This window comes from Salmo trutta, chromosome 38 (assembly GCF_901001165.1).
Source record: "Salmo trutta chromosome 38, fSalTru1.1, whole genome shotgun sequence".
Taxonomy (NCBI): Eukaryota; Metazoa; Chordata; class Actinopteri; order Salmoniformes; family Salmonidae; genus Salmo; species Salmo trutta.
The window spans coordinates 1,996,806-2,014,843 of NC_042994.1; the positions used below are offsets into that span (position 1 = coordinate 1,996,806).

Sequence of the window (18,038 nt, forward strand, 5' to 3'; positions counted from 1 at the left end):
GATGGTGGGTTGTGTTTAGGAGTAGTATTAACATGAAACACAGTGATGGTGGGTTGTGTTTAGGAGTAGTATTAACATGAGACACAGTGATGGTGGGTTGTGTTTAGGAGTAGTATTAACATGAGACACAGTGATGGTGGGTTGTGTTTAGGAGTAGTATTAACATGAGACACAGTGATGGTGGGTTGTGTTTAGGAGTAGTATTAACATGAGACACAGTGATGGTGGGTTGTGTTTAGGAGTAGTATTAACATAAGACACAGTGACGATGGGTTGTGTTGGTACATTAGACTATATATGGATAACATGCTACATTAGACTATATATGGATAACAGGCTACATTAGACTATATATGGATAACAGGCTACATTAGACTATATATGGATAACAGACTACATTAGACTATATATGGATAACAGGCTACATTAGACTATACATGGATAACAGGCTACATTAGACTATACAGTATATGGACAGCAGCAGTCAATACAGCAGGCTATGGTGATGATGATACTGATTCCTCTGCTAACTAATGCTACTACCAGTACTGTCACAATGGTCAACAGCCTTGAACTTAGGCCCTGTGTGTAGTTAACCGACCCTCTCTGCCCATTCATCGCCATTTTACCTGTTGTTGTCTTAGCTGATTAGCTGTTGTTGTCTTACCCGTTGTTGTCTTAGCTAGCTCTCCCAATCAACATCTGTGATTGCTTTATGCCTCTCTTTATGTCTCTCTCAAACGTCAATATGCCTTGTATGCTGTTGTTTAGGATAGTTATCATTGTTTTAGTTTACTGCAGAGCCCCTAGTCCCACTCTACATGCCTCAGATACCTCCTTTGTCCCACCTCTCACACATGCGGTGACCTCACCCAACATAAATTGTGCGTCCAGAGATGCAACCTCTTTATCATCGCTCAGTGCCTGGGTTTACCCCACTGTAACCGCACCCCACCATACCCCTGTCTGTACATTATGCACTGAATCTATTCTACCACACCTAGAAATCTGCTCCTTTTATTCTCTGTCCCCAACGCACTAGACGACCAGTTTTGATAGCCTTTAGCAGTACCCTCATCCTACTCCTTCTCTGTTCCTCGGGTGATGTGGAGGTTAACCCAGGCCCTGCGTGTCCCCAGGCACTCTCATTTGTTGACTTCTGTAACCAAAAAAGCCTTGGTTTCATGCATGTTAACATCAGAAGCCTCCTTCCTAAGTTTGTTTTACTCACTGCTTTAGCACACTCCGCCAACCCTGATGTCCTTGCCGTGTCTGAATCCTGGCTTAGGAAGGCCACCAAAAATTCGGAGATTTCCATACCACCAGGTACAACCCTATATCCGTAAACATGGGCAACCTCATAGATATTATCCTGACCAATTTGCCCTCCAAATACACCTCTGCTGTTTTCAATCAGGATCTCAGCGATCACTGCCTCATTGCCTGCATCCGCTATGGGTCCGCGGTCAAACGACCACCCCTCATCACTGTCAAACGCTCCCTAAAACACTTCTGCGAGCAGGCCTTTCTAATCGACCAGGCCCGGGTATCCTGGAAGGATATTGACATCATCCCGTCAGTCGAGGATGCCTGGTCATTCTTTAAAAGTAATTTCCTCACCATCTTAAATAAGCATGCCCCTTTCAAAAAATTTAGAACTAAGAACAGATATAGCCCTTGGTTCACTCCAGATCTGACTGACCTCGACCAGCACAAAAACATCCTGTGGCGGACTGCACTAGCATCAAATAGTCCCCACGATATGCAACTTTTCATGGAAGTCAGGAACCAATACACGCAGTCAGTCAGGAAAGCAAAGACTAGCTTTTTCAAACAGAAATTTGCATCCTGTAGCTCTAACTCCAAAAGGTTTTCAGACACTGTAAAGTCCATGGAGAATAAGAGCACCTCCTCCCAGCTGCCCATTGCACTGAGGCTAGGTAACACCGTCACCACCGATAAAACCAATGATAATCGAGAATTTCAATAAGCATTTCTCTATGGCTGTACATGCTTTCCTCGTGGCTACCACAACCCCGGCCAACAGCTCCGCACCCCCCGCAGCTACTTGCCCAAGCCTCCCCAGCTTCTCCTTCACCCAAATCCAGATAGCAGATCTTCTGAAAAAGCTGCAAAATCTGGACCCGTACAAATCAACTGGGCTAGATAATCTGGACCCTCTGATTCTCAAATTATCCACTGCCATTGTTGCAACCCCTATTACGGGTCTGTTCAACCTCTCTTTCGTATCGTCCGAGATCCCTAAAGATTGGAAAGCTGCCGCGGTCATCCCCCTCTTCAAAGGGGGGTGACACTCTAGACCTATATTTATCCTGCCCTGCCTTTCTAAAGTCTTCGAAAGCCAAGTTAATAAACAGATCACTGACCATTTCGAATCCCACCTAACCTTCTCCGCTGTGCAATCTGGTTTCCGAGCTGGTCACGGATGCACCTCAGCCACGCTCAAGGTACTAAACGATATCATAAACGCCATCGATAAAAGACAGTATTGTGCAGCCGTCGTCATCAACCTGGCCAAGGCTTTCGACTCTGTCAATCACCGTATTCTTATCAGGCAGACTCAACAGCCTTGGTTTCTCAAATGACTGCCTCGCCTGGTTCACCCACTACTTCTCAGACAGAGTTCAGTGTGTCAAATCGGAGGGCCTGTTGTCCGGACCTCTGGCAGTCTCTATGGGGGTACCACAAGGTTAAATTCTCTTTTTTCTGTATATATCAATGATGTCGCTCTTGCTGCGGGTGACTCCCTGATCCACCTCTACGCAGACGACACCATTCTGTATACATCTGGCCCTTCTTTGGACACTGTGTTAACTAACCTCCAAACGAGCTTCAATGCCATACAACACTCCTTCCGTGGCCTCCAACTGCTCTTAAACACAAGTAAAACTAAATGCATGCTTTTCAATCATTCGCTGCCCACACCCGCCCGCCCGACTAGCATCACTACTCTGGACGGTTCTGTCTTAGAATACGTGGACAACTAAAAATACCTAGGTGTCTGGCTAGACTGTAATCTATCACTCCAGTGTTAATTTGCTAAATTGCAATTATTTCGCTACTATGGCCTATTTACTGCCTTACCTCCTCAGGCTGTATATAGACTTTCTTTTTTTTCTATTGTGTTATTGACTGTACGCTTGTTTATTCCATGTGTAACTCTGTGTTGTTGTTTGTGTCGCACTGCTTTGCTTTATCTTGGCCAGGTCGCAGTTGTAAATGAGCACTTGTTCTCAACTAGCTTACCTGGTTAAATAAAGGTGAAAAAAAAAGACAAGAGGGAGATATTATGGCGATCCTGGAGTCACTCTGTCTGTAACAGGTACAGTAACATTCTATATACTGGTGATCCTGGAGTCACTCTGTCTGTCTCAGGTACAGTAACATTATATATACTGGTGATCCTGGAGTCACTCTGTCTGTCTCAGGTACAGTAACATTATATATACTGGTGATCCTGGAGTCTCTCTGTCTGTCACAGGTACAGTAACATTCTATATACTGGTGATCCTGGAGTCACTCTGTCTGTAACAGGTACAGTAACATTCTATATACTGGTGATCCTGGAGTCACTCTGTCTGTCTCAGGTACAGTAACATTCTATATACTGGTGATCCTGGAGTCACTCTGTCTGTCTCAGGTACAGTAACATTCTATATACTGGTGATCCTGGAGTCACTCTGTCTGTCACAGGTACAGTAACATTCTATATACTGGGGATCCTGGAGTCACTCTGTCTGTCACAGGTACAGTAACATTCTATATACTGGTGATCCTGGAGTCACTCTGTCTGTCACAGGTACAGTAACATTCTATATACTGGTGATCCTGGAGTCACTCTGTCTGTCACTGGTACAGTAACATTCTATATACTGTTGAAGTCGGAAGTTTACATACACTTAGGTTGGAATAATTAAAACTCGTTTTGCAACCACACCACAAATGTCTTGTCAACAAACTATCATTTTGACATCTACTTTGTGCATGACACAAGCAATTTTTCCAACAATTATTTACAGACAGATTATTTCACTTATAATTCACTGTATCACAATTCCAGTGGGTCAGAAGTTTACATACAATAAATTGACTGTGCCTTTAAACAGCTTTGAAAATTCCAGAAAATGATGTCATGGCTTTAGAAGCTTCTGATAGGCTAATTGACATAATTTGAGTCAATTGGGGGTGTACCTGTGAATGTACTTCAAGGCCTACCTTCAAAGTCAGTGCCTCTTTGCTTGACATCATGGGAAAATCAAAAGAAATCAGCCAAGACGTCAGAAAAGAAAATTGTAGACCTCCACAAGTCTGGTTCATCCTTGGGAGCAATTTTGAAACGCCAGAAGGTACCACGTTCATCTGTACAAACAATAGTGCGCAAGTATAAACACCATAGGACCACGCAGCCGTCTCCTAGAGATGAACATACTTTGGTGCGAAAAGTGCAAATCAATCCCAGAACAACAGTGTCGTGTCTTTGGGCATCATTAAACTGAAGACATGTTTATCAAATAACTCTGTAATTATTTTTACACGATTAACTTCTTTGGGCTAGGGGGCAGTATTTTCACATCCGGATAAAAAACGTACCCGATTTAAGCCGGTTACTACTCCTGCCCAGTAACTAGAATATGCATATAATTATTGGCTTTGGATAGAAAACACCCTAAAGTTTCTAAAACTGTTTGAATGGTGTCTGTGAGTATAACAGAACTCCTATGGCAGGCAAAAACCTGAGAAGATTTCATGCAGGAAGTGGCCTGTCTGACAAGGTGTTGTTGTTCTTGCTTCTGTGTATTGAAGAGTCAGGATCTTAGCTGTAACGTGACACTTCCTACGGCTCCAATAGGCTCTCAGAGCCCGGGAAAAACCTAAACGATGACGAGGCAGCCTCAGGCTGAAACACATAATCGCCTTTGCCAAGTGGTCTATCAGAGGACAATGGAATTAGATGATCTTCATCAGATGACACTCCTAGGACATTATGTTATACAATACATGCATGTTTTGTTCAATCAAGTCCATATTTATGTCAAAAACCAGCTTTTTACATTAGCATGTGATGTTCAGAACTAGCATACCCACCGCAAACTTCCGGTGAATTTACTAACAATTTACTAAATTACTCACGATAAACGTTCACAAAAAGCATAACAATTATTTTAAGAATTATAGATACATTACTCCTCTATGCACTCGATATGTCCCATTTTAAAATAGCTTTTCGGTGAAAGCACATTTTGCAATATTCTAAGTAGATAGCCCGGCATCACAGGGCTAGCTATTTAGACACCCACCAAGTTTAGCCTTCACCAAAGTCAGATTTCCTATTAGAAAAGTTTGATTACCTTTCCTGTTCTTCATCAGAATGCACTGCCAGGACTTCTACTTCAATAACAAATGTAGGTTTGGTCCAAAATAATCCATAGTTATGTTCCAACAGCGACGTTTTGTTCGTGCGTTCTAGACACTATCCCAATGGTAAATAACGGTCACGCGCACGGCGCATTTCGTGACAAAAGATTTCTAAATATTTCATTACCGTACTTCGAAGCATGTCAACCGCTGTTTAAAATCAATATTTATGCCATTTTTCTCGTATAAAAGCGATAATATTCCGACCGGGAATCTGCAATTAGGTAAACAGCCGATAGAAAATACAGCACGGGGTCGAATCGGGCACGAGCCTAAGCCCTTTGTCCTCTGATAGACCACTTGGCAAAGGCGATTATGTGTTTCAGCCAGAGGCTGCCTCGTCATCGTTCAGGTTTTTCCCGGGCTCTGAGAGCCTATTGGAGCCGTAGGAAGTGTCACGTTACAGCTAAGATCCTGACTCTTCAATAAACAGAAGCAAGAACAACAACACCTTGTCAGACAGGCCACTTCCTGCATTAAATCTTCTCAGGTTTTTGCCTGCCATAGGAGTTCTGTTATACTCACAGACACCATTCAAACAGTTTTAGAAACTTTAGGGTGTTTTCTATCCAAAGCCAATAATTACATGCATATTCTAGTTACTGGGCAGGAGTAGTAACCAGATTAAATCGGGTACGTTTTTTATCCGGCCGTGCAAATACTGCCCCCTAGCCCCAACAGGTTAAGACAAGACATTTTTACTAGGATTAAATGGCAGGAATTGTGAAAAACTGAGTTTAAATGTATATTGCTAAGGTGTATGTAAACTTCCGACTTCAACTGTAGTTAAACTGTTGACTTCCATTTAGTTCTTGAAAATTGTCTTGGCTGTATTTATGTCTGTATAACATAGGATTTCTTCCATCTTTGTAATAGAGTGATAAGTCAGTAATAAAGGGATTTATAGTGATATTGTTTTATCACCTTGGCTGCTGTGGGTTATTTCACCTTAGTAGTGTATGGTTTGCTCCTGCTGAGGTAGGCTCTGTTTAACGTTAGCTTCTTACTTCATCCTTCTAGCTGGCTAAGTAATACTAACCAGAGTCCTTCAATGTTACTGCAATAGAAGTCTCTGCTGCAGCTATCCTCCAACCTGACTGACATACAGTATGTATCTATAAGGGACTATTTACCAGCTGCGCAGTCATTCTCTGAGTGGTTTTTTGATTGGGGGATGTCTAGAGACGACGGGATGGTTTTAAAAATTGCATTTTGTCATGCATCTCGCAAACACACTGTTAGCAGAGCAACCTGCGGACTGGGGTAGTTCGTTTCACGTCGCCTTCGGCCTGTGCTGCGAGAAGGGGAATTAGCCGTTTGAAAGAATGGTGACTGTGCTGCTAAAAAGGCAAAAGGGAGGCAAATCCGGGGGACGCAGGAGAACATAACAAACAAACCACTGTTCATGATTCCAGTCGTTCTCAAAGACGCAGGCGTGATTAGTCAGATCAAGAATATAAGCGTTCTGAGCTTTGACCAACGCTGGGAGCAATATTTAGATGTTGATCCCGAATTAATTTTCTTTATTGTGTACAGTATTTGTATTAGGCTATTATTATTAGTTTTAAATTAGAAAACAATTACGAGCTCCGAACCTCGGTGTTCTCATATGTAGTTACGGCCATATGCTCATTGGAGGAGCAGACAATGATGATGTCATCAATAATGCATTTTCTGCATTCAGGTCATTAACTTCTCTTGGGTAGGGGGCAGTATTTTGACGTCCGGATGAAAGGCACGCCCGTAGTAAACTGCCTACTACTCAGGCTCAGAAGGTAGGATATGCATAGTATTAGTAAATTTGGATAGACAACACTCCGAAGTTTCTAAAACTGTTTGAATGATGTCTGTGAGTATAACAGAACCCATATGGCAGGCAAAAACCTGAGAAAAATCCAACCAGGAAGTGTGGAAATCTGAGGTTTGTAGTTTTTCAAGTGATTGCCTATACAGTATACTTAGGGTTCATGATGCACTTCCTAAGGCTTCCACTAGATGTTAACAGTCTTTAGAACGTTGTTTCATGCTTCTACTGTGAATAGGGAGAGAATAAGAGCTCCTGGAAGTAGATGAAAATGGAGTAGTGGACTAAACGTGGGAACAAAAGGAGGTATTTGGACATAAATGATGGACTTTATCGAACAAAACAACATTTATTGTGGAACTGGGATACCTGGGAGTGCATTCTGATGAAGATCATCAAAGGTAAGTGAATATTTATAATATTATTTTTGAGTTTTGTTGACTCCACAAAATGGCGGGTTTGGTTTCGTGTCTGAACACTGTACTCAGATTATTGCAAAGTGTGCTTTCGCTGTAAAGTTTTTTTTTAAAACTGACACAGCGGTTGCATTAAGGAGAAGTGTATCTATAATTCTTTGAATAACAGTTTAATATTTTATCAACGTTTATGATAAGTATTTCTGTAAATTGATGTGCTCATTCAATGGAAGTTTTGGGAGGCAAAACATTTCTATACATTACACGCCAATGTAAAATGTGGTTTTTGGATATAAATATGAACTTTATCGAGCAAAACATACATGTATTGTGTAACATGAAGTCCTATGAGTGCCATCTGATGAAGATCATCAAAGGTTAGTGATTAATTGTAGCTGTATTTCTGGTTTTTGTGACGCCTCTCCTTGCTTGGAAAATGGCTGTGTGGTTATTCTTGTATAGGTGCTGTCCTAACATAATCTAATGCTATGCTTTCGCCGTGAAGCCTTTTTGAAATTGGACAATGTGGTTGGATTAATGAGAAGTTTATCTTTAACATGAGACACGGTGATGGTGGGTTGTGTTTAGGAGTAGTATTAACATGAGACAGTGACGGTTTTGTTGGTTTAGATCACACTCAGCATCTCTTTCCTGTTCTACCGTCCTGCCCTAGATAGACCTATTATAGGCCTCCTGAATCATAGAGTTCTTTACACAGAGATCCTATTAAATTACTAGTTATTAGTTCTAATATGTAATTCTATGCTTCTTTATAAGGACATGATATGCACTTTATAGAATCTGGAAAGCATGCTACATTAGACTACAGTAAGGGAAAAAAATATTTGATCCCCTGCAGATTTTGTACGTTTGCCCACGGACAAAGAAATTATCAGTCTATAATTTTAATGGTAGGTTTATTTGAACAGTGAGAGACAGAATAACAACAACAACAAAATTCAGAAAAACGCATGTCGAAACTGTTATAAATTGATTTGCATTTTAATGAGGGAAATAAGTATTTGACCCCTCTCAATCAGAAAGATTTCTGGCTCCCAGGTGTCTTTTATACAGGTAACGAGCTGAGATTAGGAGCACACTCTAAATTCTCTCGGGTATGTGGGACGAAATCGTCCCACCCAATTCAACAGCCAGATTGAAATCACAGCGCGAAATTTAAAATCACAAAATGTCATAATTCAAAGTTCTCAAACATAGGACTATTTTACACCGTTTTATAGATATACTTCTCCTGAATTGAACCACGTTGTCTAATTTCCAAAAGGCTTTACAGCGAAAGCAAAACATTAGATTATGTTAGGATACCACCATAGCAAAAGAGCAAGAACACAGCCATTTCCTAGCATTTTCAAAGCAACGGTAGCCGTCCAAAAGCAGAAAACCAGCTAAAATTATGCACTAACCTTTGACAATCTTCATCAGATGACACTCCTAGGACATCATGTTACACAATACATGTATTTTTTGTTCTATCACGCTCATATTTATATCCAAAAACAGCATTTTACTTTGGCACGTGAAGTTCAGAAAATATTTAGCCTCCAAAACTGCCGGTGAATCAGCGCTACAATTTACAAAATTACAATTCAAAAACCGTAATAAAATATTAAACTGTTATTCAAAGAATTATAGATAAACATTTCCCGAATCCAACCACGTTGTCCGATTTCAAAATAACTGTACGTGGAAAGCACACTTTGCAATAATCTGAGTACTGCGGTCAGAAAAAGACATCAAGCTAGCCTTATTCTACTCATCTAACCGCATAAATAATACTAGAAATATTCACTTACCTTTAGTAATCTTCATCAGAAGGCACTTCCAGGAATCCCATGTCCACAATAAATGTTGTTTTTTCGATAAACACCATAATTTATGTTGAAATAGCTCCTTGTTGTTCACGCGTTCAGTCAGCTAATCCAAATGTAGAATGCGCGACCAAAATGTCATGACGAAAAATAAATATGTTTTATTTAGGTTCGTTCAAACATGTCAAACGTTGTATAGCAGCAATCTGTAGGGCCTTTTTCAACGAGGACTTCAATAATATTCCAACCGGACCCATCCGTTGTTTTGAAAAACTTTTTGGAACACAAAGGCCTCCTCGTCAACGTGCGTCATATCCTTTCATGAGTCAACAACTTCCAACTTCTTCTGCTGGCTCTCTGTTCATCACAGAAGTCTCAAACAACTGTATATAGACTGTTGACATCTAGTGGAAGCCGTAGGATGTGCTCAATAAATCCTAACTCACTGTGTGTTTGATAGGCAAAGCCTGTAAGTGATTCCACAGATTCAGAACTCCACTTCCTGATAGGATTTTCCTCAGGTTTTTGCCTGCCATATGAGTTCTGTTATACTCACAGACATCATTCAAACAGTTTTAGAAACTTCAGAGTGTTTTCTATCCAAATATACTAATGATATGCATATCCTACCTTCTGAGTCTGAGCAGGAGGCCATTTAATTTGGGTATGTTTTTCATCTGGCCGTGAAAATACTGCCCCCTACCCTAGAGAGGTTATTAAAGAGAGTGCTCCTAATCTCAGCTTGTTACCTGTATAAAAGATACCTGTCCACAGAAGCAATCAATCAATCAGATTCCAAACTCTCCACCATGGCCAAGACCAAAGAGCTCTCCAAGGATGTCAGGGACAAGATTGTAGACCTACACAAAGCTGAAATGGGCTACAAGACCATCGCCAATCAGCTTGGTGAGAAGGTGACAACATTTGGTGTGATTATTCGCAAATGGAAGGATCACAAAAGAACTGTCAATATCCCTCGGCCTGGGGCTCCATGCAAAATCTCACCTTGTGGAGTTGCAATGATCATGAGAACGGTGAGGAATCAGCCCAGAACTACAAGGGAGGATCTTGTCAATGATCTCAAGGCAGCTGGGACCATAGTCACCAAGAAAACAATTGGTAACACACTACGCCGTGAAGGACTGAAATCCTGCAGCACCCGCAAGGTCCCCCTGCTCAAGAAAGCCCGTCTGAAGTTTGCCAATAAACATTTGAATGATTCAGAGGATAACTGGGTAAAAGTGTTGTGGTCAGATGAGACCAAAATGGAGCTCTTTGGCATCAACTCAACTCGCCGTGTTTGGAGGAGGAGGAATGCTGCCTATGACCGCAAGAACACCATCCCCACCGTCAAACATGGAGGTGGAAACATTATGCTTTGGGGGTGTTTTTCTGCTAAGGGGACAGGACTAGAGGTCGACCGATTATGATTTTTCAACGTCGATACCGATTATTGGGGGGCCAAAAAAGACGATACCGATTATTAAGACGATTTTTATTTAATTTATTTGTAATAATGACAATTACAACAATACTGAATGAACACTTATTTTAACTTAATATAATTTAAAATCAATATAATATAAAATCAATAATATAAAATCAATTTAGCCTCAAATAAATAATGAAACATGTTCAATTTGGTTTAAATAATTCAAAAACAAAGTTTTGGAGAAGAAAGTAAAAGTGCATTATCTGTCATGTAAGAAAGCTAACGTTTAAGCTCCTTGCTCAGAACAAGAGAACATATGAAAGCTGGTGGTTCCTTTTAACATAAGTCTTCAATATTCCCAGGTAAGAAGTTTTAGGTTGTAGTTATTATAGGAATTATAGGACTATTTCTCTCTCTACGATTTGTATTTCATATACCTTTGACTATTGGATGTTCTTATAGGCACTTTAGTATTGCCAGTGTAACAGTATGGCTTTCGTCCCTCTCCTCGCTCCTACCTGGGCTCGAACCAGGAACACATCAACAACAGCCACCATCGAAGCAACGTTAACCCATGTAGAGCAAGGAGAACAACTACTCCAAGTCTCAGAGCGAGTGACGTTTGAAACGCTATTAGCGCGCACCCGCTAACTAGCTAGCCATTTCACATCGGTTACACCAGCCTAATCTTGGGAGTTGACAGGCTTGAAGTCATAAACAGCGCAATGCATTGCGAAGAGCTGCTGGCAAAACGCAGTAAAGTGTTGTTTTGAATGAATGCTTACGAACCTGCTGCTGCCCACCATTGCTCAGTCAGACTGCTCTATCAAATCATAGACTTAATTATAATATAATAACACACAGAAACACGAGCCTTAGGTCATTAATATGGTAGAATCTGGAAACTATCACGTTTATTCTTTCAGTGAAATACGGAACCGTTCCGTATTTTATCTAACGGGTGGCATCCATAAGTCTAAATATTCCTGTTACATTGCACAACCTTCAATGTTATGCCATAATTATGTAAAACTCTGGCAAATTAGTTCGCAACGAGCCAGGCGGCCCAAACTGTTGCATATACCCTGATTCTGCGTGCAATGAACGGAAGAGAAGTGACACAATTTCACCTGGATAATATGGCCTGCTAAACTGGATTTCTTTAAGCTAAATGTGCAGGTTTAAAAATATATACTTCTGTGTATTGATTTCAAGAAAGGCATTGATGTTTATGGTTAGGTACAGTCGTGCAACGATTGTGCTTTTTTCACAAATGCGCTTTTGTTAAATCATCCCCCGTTTGGTGAAGTTGGCAGTCTTTGTCAGGAAGAAATAGTATTCACACAGTTCGCAACGAGCCAGGCGGCCCAAACTGCTGCATATACCCTGACTCTGTTGCAGAGGTGACACATTTTCCCTAGTTAAAAGAAATTCATGTTAGCAGGCAATATTAACTAAATATGCAGGTTTAAAAATATATACTTGTGTATTGATTTTAAGAAAGACATTGATGTTTATGGTTAGGTACAAGTTGGAGCAACCTTTTTCGCAAATGCGCACCGCATCGATTATATGCAACGCAGGAAAGGCTAGATAAACTAGTAATATCATCAACCATGTGTAGTTAACTAGTGATTATGATTGATTGTTTTTTATAAGATAAGTTTAATGCTAGCTAGCAACTTACCTTGGCTTCTTACTGCATTCGCATAACAGGCAGGCTCCTCGTGGAGTGCAATGTAAAGCAGGTGGTTAGAGCGTTGGGGCTAGGGGGCAGTATTGAGAATTTTGAAAAAAACATGTGCCCATTTTTAACTGCCACCTACACCAACTCAGAAGCTAGGATATGCATATTATTACCAGATTTGGATAGAAAACACTCTGAATTTTCTAAAACTGTTTGAATGGTGTCTGTAAATATAACAAAACTCATATGGCAGGCAAAAACCTGAGGAAAAAAAAGAATTTTGTGGCTGTACTATTTCTTTTGAGTCATTGTTTAATAGATAACACAGTGAGAAAGGATTCATTTCGCAACTCCTACGGCTTCCACTAGATGTCAGCGATCTTTATAAAGTTGTTTGAAGCGTCTATGATGAACAGAGACCGGATGACAAGGAAGAGAAGTTGACCTCCCTGGGATGTCGTCACTTCATTATTGCCTGCACCTGCGCAATCATTTGAGTTCGTGTCAGGCGAGACATTTTTCAAAAACGTTTCTCAAGACACAGGAGAGGTCGGGTTGAAACATTACTGATGTTTCACATTAAAAATGGCTCTAAAGATTGATGCTAAACAACGTTTGACATGTTTGAACGAACGTAAATAGATAAAAAATTTTACTTTACGTCGTGACTTCCCACCCCCTCCAGCCCTACTTTTTAGTAGCCTACCGAAGCGCTAACAACTTGGAGTTATTGGACATCAATTATGAACTTTGTCAAAAGAAACCACATTTGTTCTGGACCTGGGATTCCTGGAAGTGCCTTCTGATGGAGATAATCAAAGGTAATGGATTATTTACATAGTATTTTCGATATTAACAATTTCATTATCGATATTAGATGATGCTAACGGTATAGCCTAGCCTATTGTTCTTAGCATTGTACCCCGTTTATTGCAAAATGTGATTTCCCAGTAAAGTTATTTTGAGATCTGGCAATGCGGTAGCATTTACGAGATGATAATATATTATTCTTTGAATGACAATATTATAATTTACCAATGTTTTCGAATAGTAATTTTGTAAATTGTAACGCTGAATTCAAGGAAGCATTTGAGGCGAAAAAAAATCTGAATTTCACCGCGACTGTAAATGCTGTTTTTGGATATAAATATGAACTTGATGGAACAAAAAATGCATGTATTGTATAACATAATGTCCTAGGAGTGTCATCTGATGGAGATTGTCAAAGGTTAGTGCATAATTTTAGCTGGTTTCTGCTTTTGGTGACACCTGACCTTGAATTGAAAATGGATGTTTGTACTTTTGTGGCTATGTACTGTCCTAACATAATCTAACTTTATGCTTTTGCCGTAAAGCCTCTTTGAAAATCAAACAATGTGGTTAGATTAAGGAGATGTTTATCTTTTAAATGGTGTAAAAGAGTTCATTGTTTGAGAAATTGAAATTATTAGATTTTTGATGTTTTGAATTTCCAGCCTTGCTAGCAATCCCATCTCAGGGTTCAATGCTACCCCCTAGCCCCAACAGGTTTTAACCGTAAGGTTGCAAGATTGAATCCCCAAGCTGACAAGGTAAAAATCTGTCGTTCTGCCCCTGAACAAGGCAGTTAACCCACCGTTCCTAGGCCGTCATTGAAAATAAGACGTGTTCTCAACTGACTTTCCTAGTTAAAAAATATTTATACCATTTTTAAATTTTTTTTTATCTGCAAATCGGTGGCCAAAAATACCGATTACTGATTGTTGTGAAAACTTGAACATTAAGGTCCTGGAGTGGCCTAGCCAGTCTCCAGACCTTAATCCCATAGAAAATCTGTGGAGGAAGCTGAAGGTTCGAGTTGCCAAACGTCAGCCTCGAAACCTTAATGACTTGGAGAAGATCTGCAAAGAGGAGTGGGACAAAATCCCTCCTGAGATGTGTGCAAACCTGGTGGCCAACTACAAAAAACTTCTGACCTCTGTGATTGCCAACAAGGGTTTTGCCACCAAGTACTAAGTCATGTTTTGCAGAGGGGTCAAATACTTATTTCCCTCATTAAATTGCAAATCATTTTATAACATTTTTGACATGCGTTTTTCTGGATTTTTTTGTTGTTATTCTATCTCTCATTGTTCAAATAAACCTATCATTAAAATTATAGACTGATCATTTCTTTGTCAGTGGGCAAATGTACAAAATCAGCAGGGGATCAAATACTTTTTCCCTCACTGTATATGGATAACAGGCTACAACAGACTATATATGGATAACAGGCTACATTAGACTGTATATGGATACCAGGCCACAGTAGACTATGTATGTATAACAGGCTACATTAGACTATAAATGGATAACAGGCTACATTACATTTACATTTTACACTTACATTTTAGTAATTTAGCAGACGCTCTTATCCAGAGCGACTTACAGTAATGAATGCATACATTTCATACATTTTTTTCTCCGTACTGGTCCCCCGTGGGAATCAAACCCACAACCCTGGCGTTGCAGACACCATGCTCTACCAACTGAGCCACACGGGAATGTGATTACACTATATATGGATAGCAGGCTACATTAGACTATATATGGATAACAGGCTACATTAGACTATATATGGATAACAGGCTACATTAGACTATATATAGATAACAGGCTACATTAGACTATGTAAGGATAACATGCTACATTAAACTATATATGGATAACAGGCTACATTAGACTGTGTATAGATAACAGGCTACATTAGACTATATATGGATAACAGGCTACATTAGACTATATATGGATAACAGGCTACATTAGACTATATATGGATAACAGGCTACATTAGACTATATATGGATAACAGGCTACATTAGACTATATATAGATAACAGGCTACATTAGACTATATATGGATAACAGGCTACATTAGACTATATATAGATAACAGGCTACATTAGACTATATATGGATAACAGGCTACATTAGACTATATATAGATAACAGGCTACATTACACTATGTATGGATAACAGGCTACATTAGACTATATATGGATAACAGGCTACATTAGACTATATATGGATAACATGCTACATTAGACTATATATGGATAACAGGCTACATTAGACTATATATGGATAACAGGCTACATTAGACTATACAGTATATGGACAGCAGCAGTCAATACAGCTGGCTATGGTGATGATGATACTGATTCCTCTGCTAACTAATGCTACTACCAGTACTGTACACAAGGGTCAACAGTGTAACATAATATGATAGTGGCATGTTGTACTACTACAGACATTAGTGTTTCTGTCCTTAAATGTGACTTTGTCAAGTAGCCAGTGTTGTGTTTCACCATTCTATCTGATTCCTTTCCAGTTTGTAATGTTGTTATTAGTCCAACATTATTGAGGACATTATTATTAGGATGGTGCAGTAATGTTAAAATGCCAGTAGGGAGAGCTCTAGTCCAGAACACTGAAACCTTCAGTACCACTTTGATGCAGCTGATGAGGAGTGTAAATTGAATGAGTTTGTAGAATATAATGATTGACATCATGGAACTGACCAAATGTAAATGGAACTTTGACCTGTTCCATGTAGAACTCAGAGGGACAAGGCAACACATTCTAAGATATTATAAACATTACATATGGAATAGTCAACATATTGTTAACATGGTGTTTTATTTAAATAAAAAGTGGATATGGTGGACATTTCGTCCATTTTAGAAATGTAGGGCTCACACTAATACAGTATTCTTCCTTTTCTGACATGTTGTTCTCGTCCTCATGCATGTTAATGTCTTAAAGAGGAAGGAAAGGACAGTTCTGTATAATCTACTTGTGTTCTGACTACTTTAAATATGTATCAACCACAGAACTGTCACTTACTAGCAGTCCCCACTCACTACCAGTCAGTTAACACTGTACAGACCTCTCCTCTTCACTTCACTCTGTAAGTACACTTGATAATATCTTGAAATATAGTTTTTGGTTATTTGTTTTTAGTCAAATACTTGAAGGTAATGTATCATTTTACTTCTTGTTATGTTTTGAGCTGTGTTTTGGTTGTTACTTCAGGGCCAGTATTCATAAAGTGTCTCAGAGTAGGAGTGTTGATCTACATTGGGATGAAATGATTAACCAGGGTAAAAAAGACATGCAAACAAACATTTGAATCCCTGCTCAGCGTGTGGACCCGTGTGTGGGTGTGAATGACACAGTGGATTTATCTGAGGGCCCTTCAGGACCAGACTGATAGGGAGTAGAGTTGACATCTATACTGTGTAGGATGTGTGTTTTAACTTTTCTACATCCATAACAACCAGCTCTCTAGACTTTGATACAGACTTCATGGGCCTTATGGGCATTTGATACAGTGCGTGTGTGTGTCACTTGCTGTTTATCCTCACAGCTTGGGGATAGGAGCTATCATTGAACCTGGTGGTCAGTCTTTAGGCTGCTGTACAGCTTGATGGACCGTAGAGTATTAAACATTTATCCTCCTATATTTGGGGTTCTGAGAATAAAACAACTTCAGAACAATCAATGTAGAAATATGTGTTTACAGTTCTACACATCTGTTCAATACCTTGTTGTTGTTGCTGTTGTTGTTGTTGATGATGGTGGTGATGACTATTGTATATATTAGGAAATTATTTTTGCATCATACATCATGTCAGGTTAAATAGACAGATGTAGACAGACAGTATTCACATAGACAACCATATAGCACAATACAACACAACACAATATGAGCCTGGTTCATTTTCAGTAATGAGGCCCTGTACCCCATTTACAGTTTCTACTTCAATGTATCAGGTGGAGTTATTCACCAGCTATAGAGTGACTTGTTGTTTATGTTTCTAAGACTGCAGGGTGGGAGATGAAACAATGTCCTTGAGAACAGCAGGAAGTGTGTTGGTGGTCTTTCTCTGGTCTGTAGCAGGTATGGTCTCATTCTTATCTTTTAGTTGCCCAGTTTGTCAATCTACAGACATTTCTAAAAGGATCACCATTTTTATGTTCTACTGGCGACACATTTGTTGTCTCCACTTCACTGTAAACAGTTGTCTTTCACACCTCACTGAGTGAAGCTTATCTGTGGTTTCCATTCACAGTCAAACAAAGAGTATCTATGTCTCAACTCAGCAACTATGGAACAAAGTGTTAGAGTCAAAAGACCTTGAACTTAATGTAACGTCCTTGTGATGTCTAACTGTGTTTCAGTGGTACTGGGTCAGAATGGCTGGAGTGTTACATACATCACTCAGAGTATCTGTACCTTGAAGGGGTCATCAGTGGAGCTGTCCTGCTCTTACACATATCCCAGTGGTACAGTCACAACAACCTTCTGGTTCACTAAAAAGTATGCTGTGGAGAATTATGTGAGTCTAAGTGATGACCCAGACTACAAAGGTCGTGTGACGTATTGTAAGGATGAAGTAAATGGACACACCC

General features: G+C 39.8%; 2 protein-coding genes across 3 annotated transcripts in view; both read left to right on the forward strand.

Moving 5' to 3' along the window:
* The window catches only part of LOC115177748 (B-cell receptor CD22-like), a 234,121-nt gene that overhangs the window by 152,757 nt on the left and 63,326 nt on the right, over positions 1-18,038 (forward strand). The window lies entirely within an intron of this gene.
* Positions 1-18,038, forward strand: part of LOC115177904 (uncharacterized) — a 78,709-nt gene that overhangs the window by 58,985 nt on the left and 1,686 nt on the right. The window contains exon 5 of the mRNA XM_029738900.1: positions 3,300-3,336. Within this exon, the coding sequence (XP_029594760.1) occupies positions 3,300-3,336 (37 nt within the window). The remainder of the gene's footprint in view (positions 1-3,299; positions 3,337-18,038) is intronic.